This window comes from Betta splendens, chromosome 4, assembly GCF_900634795.4.
Source record: "Betta splendens chromosome 4, fBetSpl5.4, whole genome shotgun sequence".
In the NCBI taxonomy this organism is placed as follows: domain Eukaryota; kingdom Metazoa; phylum Chordata; class Actinopteri; order Anabantiformes; family Osphronemidae; genus Betta; species Betta splendens.
In genome coordinates, this window is record NC_040884.2 from 28,545,413 (window position 1) to 28,554,002 (window position 8,590).

Below are 8,590 nucleotides of genomic sequence, written 5' to 3' on the forward strand. Positions count from 1 at the left end.
TATTTGGCTTCAATTGCTGATAGCTTCAAAAATACGGGTTCAGATAATATTGATAGTATCACACAAAAGCACAACGTGTTTGGGGGTTTTGTGTTACGCATGCGCACCAACTGAGTCGGACTGGGAAGCAAACTGTGCGCGGCAACAGAAGAACATCACTGGTGGAATACCTGAAGCTGTTCTATCCGTTCAGCAAATGACACCTTTTGCTAGATCCCACTTCGTGAACGCCGTGTCGCTTATAAAATCGAAAGGCACGTAGCATGTAGCTGGCCTGCCGGACCGCTAGCTACCTGTAGTTGAGTTTAACATCAAGCTAACTGCAGCGTTGTCCGCGCATCAACATGGCACATTGGAGCACTTTCGAAAAAGAGACAGAAAGAGAAACCAAGAGGTTAATAGGATGCATCACCGGGGTAGAGGATGAGGGGGACCAGAATTATCAGCTGGCGCTGAAATTTGCTTGGTCAAATTTTAGGTAAGTTAGCCATATATATAACGGGAGCTAGCTTAGCAGCGGCTAACATGTAAACAAGGCACAGATGGCGATGTGAGTAAAAGCCTGATTTGTTGACAGATTCCACCGCTACCTGGACGTGGACAGTCATAAAGTACAACGCAGTATTAGTGGGTGAGTGTGTCTGACATGCAATGTAGATTCACAACAAGTTCTACTGCAGGGTCATGTGTCTGAAATACACTTTTACATTAGGCATCAAATGTGTTTTACGTGTCATGTATGCTTTGCCATGTTTTCCAGAATCCATGAAAAGCTCATGGTTCACTCAGACCTGAAAAAAGCAGAAAGCTGGATGAGGCTGACTGAAGAGTTCCTGAAGTCACCATTACCTAATACAGATGGGGCAAAAGTAAGATGAGATAAGATAAACTTTATTCATCCCACAATGGGGGAATTCTTTTGTATTGCTAATCAAAGACTGGCAAAATTAAATATTTAACCGAGCAAGGGCAAGAATTGTGGCATTAGCTTTGACCAAATGCTGCGGTTTTGTTTTTGTAATTAATTTCTATGTAGACTGACGTACACTACAGCATACTGTCACTCCTGCTCTTCTTGTCTGGGTCCCCTTCAAACACCAACTTTACCGAAAGACCCCGTGTGAAGGAGGCTGGTGAGTTATGATGTTCTACAAACCGATGAAGTCTTTGAAAACTAACGCAAGTAAAATGAACTAGTCACTTTGTACCTGCATGTCTCTGTGCAGAACCAGAGGACAATTTTGATTGGGTCAAATATTTGATGGAGGGTGAGGATGTTGACATTGGACCATACCCAGATACCCCAGTGAGTAAATCATAGTGAATACAGTGCCCATGGATGAATATTATTTACAATCTTCAGTTAATTTCTAATACGATTGTGATCTTGTAACAAAATTAACTGCAGAGGTAGGCAGAAATCATCTAAGCACGGTTTTGACGCATACTCATACATTCCCGATTCAACTGGTATTGCTGAAATATATGCTGTACAAAAATGTTTAGTACATAAGGTGTACAGGAGGTCTAGACCGGCAATGAATTAAGCAGCGTAAGTACATCACACATTAGCTGGTTCTAAGGTAAATTAGTCTTGATTGTATTTTAGGAGTGGTCTGAGGAGGAGAGTGAGGACAATGACAGTCAACAGCCAATCAGTAGAGAGGACTCCGGAATTCAGCTGGATAGAACACCCCAAGAGGACCAGGACAACACCAACAAGACATGTCCAGTGACATGGACAGGTAAGAGAGAATTAAGGTTCAATAGACGGCAATGCTCTGATAGATTTTTAGAGTGGCTACATACCTCATCATACCAGCATATTCAACCATATCAGTATTTGCTTGCACCCCTAGTGTCCAGAATGTACACTATCTCCCACCCAGTTACAGCTGTTATTGGCTCTAGCGCCCCCATGTTTCTTACAGGAAGTGTTTAGGATAATGGAAGGATGGATATTACAAAACATGTGCTAATTATGAAACCATGTCAAACTGAAACCAAATAAAACATGTGTGTGTCAACATTGAAATGAGTGTAAAACTAATTTCTTTCCAGTTGGTGAACCCGAAGCCCGGACTTGGCTTGAACAGCACGTGGTGACATCGTACTGGGCTGCTCATGCTCCTCGTTTTCCTCACAGCCTACATTTACACTCCAACTTGCTCAATGTTTGGTAGGACTTCATACTATTGTATGTGCAACTAAAAGTGTTTGCAGTTTTAACTTTTTTCTGTTTTTTTTTATTTTTTGCATGACTTTATGATTTGTTTTTCTAATTATCATGATATGTGTAGTGTTTGAACCAATGCAGCATTTTAATTAAATGATGATAAAACAAATTCCTAACTGACCAAATTGTACAAACTATACAAATGTTTATCAGGGACCAGCACTTGTACAACACTGATCCATTGTATCTGCCAGAAGAAAAGGCCTTTGTCACAGAGAGCCAAGTAATACGCGAAACACTGTGGTAAGATATGAACATTGTGTGGTGTAAGAAACATGTCTCCTGTAGTTTTACTTTTTATACATCTTCCACATATTTAATTAATCTTTTAGTGCAAAGAAAATTCACTTATTCTATACAGATTCAGATAGATATAGCTGATCTGTATTGTATGCCTGTTGTATTTAAGGCTTCTGTCTGGAGTGAAGAAACACTTTATTTTTCAACACCACGATGGAAAAGTGTCAGTGAGGAATAACGTAGTGGTGACTCACCTGACCAGTGTAAGCTCAAAATCTGAAAAACAACTTCTTAATTTTTATCTTAATCATCCTCACACTAGGTTCTTTGTCCACTCTACAACCTTGTTCTCCTTTTGTGCTAAAGAACTGCTTGCACTCTGTGCTGGAGCACATCGCCGTGTATGGGCAGGCAGTGTTCAGGCTCCAGAAGTTCATAGACGAGGTGACGGGGTACAGCTCGGAACCTTGCCCACCCGGCTCCAGTTCTTCCTACAGCTCCAAGAAGGGCTCTGAGCCTCCCTTTAGGACCTACCAGGCTTTTGTGTGGGCACTCAACAAGTACTTTACCGGCTTCAAAGAGGAGTTGACCACGATTGAAAGAGAGCTCATATGTAACGGCAAGTATAAGCGGGATTAAGTGAATTTAGTGGATCACTGATAGTGCTGTAAGTCTCTATAATTTTTTTTAAATGCTCAACTAGTTTAGACTGAGCTGTCAACGTGTGAATGATTTTGTGAGTAAATCACTAGTACAATCTCTGTAGTGTAGTCTGGGCCAATTCATCTTTTAAATGTGGACAACAGAAACCAGTCATGTTGCATCACTTAACACTCAGCATCAGTCTACAAACCTAACTATTACTTCCTTAGTCCCCTGGTGGTTTAACCAACTGACAGCTGTGCCACATAAGTATTAATATTTGATCATAAAAATTACTTGTTATGTTTTGCAGATGAAACTGTGACCCTGTCTGCAGTGCTGGAGCGACTAAGCCCTCACTTAGCACAGATAAAAGTACTGTACAAAGTCTTCTGCACCGGGGTTGCTGAAGTCCCCCCTGAGACTCCAAATGTTGTTCGGGCCTCACACTTACTCAACACCTTGTACAAGGCTATCATTGAGTACGATAGTGTGGGAGAAGCTTCAGAACAAGCTGTGAGTGATTCATTAACTAACTAATCGAAAAGTTGTTGAACTTCAACAAAAACTGTTCTTGTCCGTCAATATCTTGCCAGGTGGGTCTGCTTTTTTCTCTTTGGATGGAGACAGTTAGACCATATTTGGAGATTGTAGATGAATGGATTGTTCATGGCCACCTGTTTGACCCTGCTAAAGAATTCATCATCCAAAGGTCTGGATCGAATTGTTTTGGTTCCCCACTAGCCAATTCTTCCCACATAACTAATCAGCCTCTAAATATTTACTCATTTTTCCTTGGCCAGGAACAAGGATGTGCCTGTTAATCACAGGGATTTCTGGTATGCCACCTACACACTGTACAGTGTGTCAGAGATGGTGGAGAATGAGGAAAAGGTGAACGACGCAGCCAGCGGAAGCTCTGGGGGAGATCAGGCCCCCAGCAACAGGCAGCTCACAATGGTGTCCTTCCTCAAGCCTGTCCTCAAACAGATTATCATGGCAGGGAAATCCATGCAGCTGCTCAAAAACTTGGACTGTAGAGAAGCGCAGCAATCTCAGAGAGCATCTAGAGGTCAGCAAAATGTGTATAAAGTGCTTTTTTCGGTTTCTCTACATTGAGTTAATGTGCTATTGAGCATTCCAAAAACTTCACCTTGTAGATGCAGACAGGAAGAGCCTTTACACACTCTTCCTGGAGTCGGTGCAGTCACGGCTGTGTAGCCAAGACGAATATCCAGCAGACACGGTAACTGAGCAACAAGCCACCAAGAGGAGCCTTATAAAGATGCAGTCCATTGTGGCGCAACATCTGGAGTTCGAAGACGTCCATGATCCGCTACTGGCCATTAACTTTGCCCGGTAAGACACAACCGCAATAAAATACTACCAGCTACCACACCAGCTTTTGTGCTGCCCAGGCATAAGAAATAACACATCTAATAATGATGCTACTATCTGAGTAAGCTTTCAATATATCATCAGCAGCTGGTATCCAGTCGAGCTTGGGGTTTCAGTTTAGTCATGAAATTGTTAATCTCCTAAATGGTTCCGTCCAGAAATAATTGGGTTTCAATAGTATCTGCGGGATGAAGAGAGATTTATAGTTGCAATCATTTTGTGTTCCCCTCTAGGCTCTTCTTGGAACAGAGTGATTTCGATGAGCGATTTTCCGGAGGAGATTTCATTGTGGACCGCTCTTCTCAGTCTGTCACCTGCCAGACGTTTGAGCTCACCCTGCGGTCGTGCCTCTACCCCCACATCGAAAGGAGGTACATCGAGTGCTGTGGGAACCTGATGATGACACTGAAAAAGGACTATAAGTAAGCAACACATTAAATTTTTAATGACTTCAATCAGTTTTTAGTTAGTGATTATAAAGCATTTAAGATTCCTGATGTCTCCACAGGCTGCTAGAATATCTCCAAGCAATGAGGAATTACTTCCTGCTGGAAGCTGGAGACACTATGTACGACTTTTATACAGCCATCTTTGACAAAGTGCAGGAGAAAGAGAACTGGCAGCAGCCGTCTTTTCTCAACGTGCAGCTGCAGGAGGCAGTGGGACAGCGCTACCCAGAGGACAGTAGCAGGTACTGGTTGTTTGAATTAGAAGAAAATCTAATTTAGTAGGAAATTTTGTGTGTTTGTTTTTTTTTTTTTTAATGTGGTCATTTCATTTTTTAAAAGGCTCTCAGTTTTCTTGGATAACATTGATCCTTCCAGGAAGAAACACCCTGTGAATAATCTAGAAGTGCTCACTCTCAGTTACAAGGTAGGCAAAGTGAACATGTTTGCCAGCTTTGACATTTTCTCTGAAAATGCCTCATTGACATTTGCAAATTGAATTCTCCACAGGTTCCCTGGCCTGTTGATATTGTGATCAGCTCAGAATGTCAGAAGATATACAATCAAGTGTTTCTTCTCTTGCTACAGATCAAATGGGCCAAATACAATTTAGACACACTACGATTTAGTGGTATGACTTGCACTTGAAAACTGTGGTTGACCTTTATTCATTCTTTACTTGTTAAGATAAATCATTTTAATCAAAACATTTGTTGTAGTAGTTGTATGTGTGAATCAAAATTAGGAGAACATAAATCTATATTAATATATAGAGAAGTTACCATTAGAATGTGTTTTATATGTAGAAATGTTCTCTTCTTGCAGATTTTACTGAAGTCACTAAGAAACTGGAGGGTGGACTGAGTGAGGAAGTAAAAGTAAAAGAGCCTGTAAATCAGCAAATTCACCGAATGTGTCTGCTGAGGGTCAAACTGATGCATTTTGTCAACAGCCTGCACAACTACATCATGACCAGGGTGAGAAGAATAGACCTTTTCATATTACACAGAAGCAGATGAATGCTGTTTAAACAATACTCTAAAAATGTGTATTTCCTAAATTTGATTAACTTATGATCAAATTCTTCAGGTACACTGTACTGCAAAGCATAGGTGTAACATAGTCAAACCATGAAATACCAGAATAAACAATATTCTGTTTAGATATATTGTCAATTGTTAAATGAGTGATAAAGGTGTGTGGATAAAAGGTAGAAAATCTACCTGAACCTGTAGTGGTTTGGAAAATGGTCACATGGCTGAAGCCAGTGCATTGTTTTCAGTGTCTCTGTAAACCTTTCATGTTAGATTCTGCACAGCACCGGGCTGGAGTTTCAGCACCAAGTACAGGAAGCTAAGGACCTGGACCAGCTGATAAAGATCCACTACAGATATTTGGCAACCATCCATGACCGCTGTTTGCTGAGGGAGAAGGTAAAGGATACTAATTAAATCTACAGGAGGGTAATTATTTTTAACACAATGCTACAGTGACACTTGTTCTCCTCCAGTGCACCACTGGATATCTACCAACTCCAGCAGTACAGCAGAATATTTACAGCTCTAACTTCACTGTCGCGGCAGGGATCTGAAAATTATTAATCAACACTTATATGTAATGTTTATAACCTGTCATTCTGTTTATTCCCCTTTCCAGATAGAGGAAGCTAAGCATACGCATACTTGATGACGTCTAATGTGTCCACTGTTTGCTTCCTTTTTTTTCCAGGTCAGTTTTGTGAAGGAGGCAATAATGAAGGTTCTCAATCTGGTTCTCATCTTCTCTGACCGATGGCAAGCTGGATTTGGAGCCTGGAAGTAAGAGCTCTAATCCACTGGAAGGAACACATATATTGCTAATGATGAGTCAATTTGCATGATTAGAAATAAAAGTGACAACTCCTATAAACTTTCCTCGGATTCCCAAGTTCTAGCTTATTATGTAGAAAGGAAATGAAGGTTTCCCCTAGTGTGTATTTTAGCAGCAGAAACTGTTGAAGTGGTTTGTCCTTTTATAGATAGTCTGAGATAATCTGAGAGAGGGCCACTCTGGGACACTGACACCAGATGTTTTCCAATATCTTAAGAGGTCATCTTAAGGGCAAGAGCTTCTGCACATCAAGATACCAGCATTTTTGCTGGTGCTTCGGAGATCAGTCTTTTGAATGCACCATCCTACTCGCCTGACACTCCCCATCAAGATTTCAGGCTTTCCCTTAAAATCAAGCCAAACGTGTGGAACATGGATTGATGGGTCACATTGAAAGCATGATGAAAAATCTCTGGGTTGTGTCTAAATTCCTCTTCCCTTGTATTTTAGGGAAATGTTTTAAATTGTGTGCTGTACTCTTCGAGTGTCTGTTGTGTCTCAGTTTAATGTTTATGTCTTTGTTACAGGATTGAATCAATCGATAAAATGGAGTCGGATTTCAAAAATTGTCACATGTTCCTTGTTACAATTCTCAATAAAGCTGTTTGCCGTGGCTCCTTCCCTCACTGTAAGTAAAATCAGTTTATAAAGACGTTGGTGATGGGTGGATTACATTGGAAACTACTGTAATTGGAATTGTGTTTTCTTTGTTTCTCCTTCCCGCATAGTGGAGTCTCTGGCTCTCTCGCTGATGGCAGGCTTTGAGCAGTGCTGATGAACCTTCAGTGTGTTGGTGAAATGGATTGAGCCCCCTCTCGCCTTGTCTGTCTCAATGTGGTCTGTTGGAGATGGACTATGAGTCGGAGTTCAACAGAATTTAAAACATACATTAGCTTCTGTGTTTGAAAATGCTTTTTTAAAGGTGATTTTTGTGAACTGTTATTCTGATTGTTGATAATGTGTATGTGTTAAGCACAATGATTCGTGCACAGTGATGTAAATGTTGTATAAAAGTATTAACAGCACAGTTAAGTTATTAGTAATGACAGTGATGCAGATTCAGCCGTTGACAGTTTGCACTTGATAAAATACAAGAGAGCTTTTTCAAAGATTTGATACACCACTCAATAAATGTGTTTAAAGCCATGGAGGTGTTGCGTCAATATGGGCCAAGGTTTGCATTTCATATGTAGTATTCTACTACAGAATAATGGCCAAATGATCTTTACTGGCTACTTGCAGTGTGGTAAGTGTCATGTTCTGTGTGCAGAAGCTGCAATAGACAGTATGAATGTGGAGCGCTAACTTTTGGTGGAAAATGTGCATGTTGTACAACTTTAAGGCTCACTTACACAATCTAGCGAGTGTTCTTTTCAATGCTGCAGTTCCCTTATTCTCCAGCACTATGCAAAGGATTACACACATCCTATTAGCCTCATTTAGATTGTAGAACAGGAGGTAAAGAGCTCAGGTTTTGCAACGTTGTCTGGGTCATCAGCTGTGTGGGATTCAGAAATAGAAACACTGATGAACAAAGTTCTAAACTGATACCATATGTGTCCATTTGTATGTATTCTACTTAATTTTCTTCTTTTAAATATTGAATAAAGTACTATACGCTAGTAGTTGTCAAACGATACATCAAATCTTTTCCCACTTTTCCTGGTGAACTGTGTTTGAACGAGAGTTTGTATACGTGAGCAGACGTGACGTCACGCCCACGGTTGGCGGACGTTTGTCGGCACTAATCGCCCTCCAT

At 40.8% G+C, this 8,590-nt stretch overlaps 1 protein-coding gene across 1 annotated transcript; it reads left to right on the forward strand.

Moving 5' to 3' along the window:
• Window positions 1-97: 97 nt before the first annotated feature.
• tubgcp5 (tubulin, gamma complex associated protein 5) lies at window positions 98-7,977 on the forward strand. The gene is made up of 23 exons (XM_029146723.1): window positions 98-478; window positions 578-631; window positions 761-869; window positions 1,037-1,133; window positions 1,227-1,306; window positions 1,610-1,745; window positions 2,062-2,179; window positions 2,390-2,479; window positions 2,646-2,739; window positions 2,843-3,095; window positions 3,432-3,634; window positions 3,715-3,830; window positions 3,922-4,190; window positions 4,279-4,477; window positions 4,750-4,938; window positions 5,025-5,207; window positions 5,305-5,389; window positions 5,473-5,593; window positions 5,788-5,939; window positions 6,270-6,395; window positions 6,691-6,779; window positions 7,359-7,459; window positions 7,560-7,977. Exons 1-23 carry the CDS (start codon window positions 345-347, stop codon window positions 7,604-7,606), a joined length of 3,045 nt encoding a protein of 1,014 aa, XP_029002556.1. The 5' UTR covers window positions 98-344; the 3' UTR covers window positions 7,607-7,977.
• Window positions 7,978-8,590: the final 613 nt, after the last annotated feature.

Bases quoted from the DNA above. Each gene is read 5' to 3' on its own strand.
- tubgcp5 (XM_029146723.1), top strand. From the start codon at position 345: ATGGCACATTGGAGCACTTTCGAAAAAGAGACAGAAAGAGAAACCAAG. The intron at 2,180-2,389 runs GTAGGACTTCAT...AATGTTTATCAG, and splicing joins TCCAACTTGCTCAATGTTTG to GGACCAGCACTTGTACAACA. The intron at 5,208-5,304 runs GTACTGGTTGTT...ATTTTTTAAAAG, and splicing joins TACCCAGAGGACAGTAGCAG to GCTCTCAGTTTTCTTGGATA.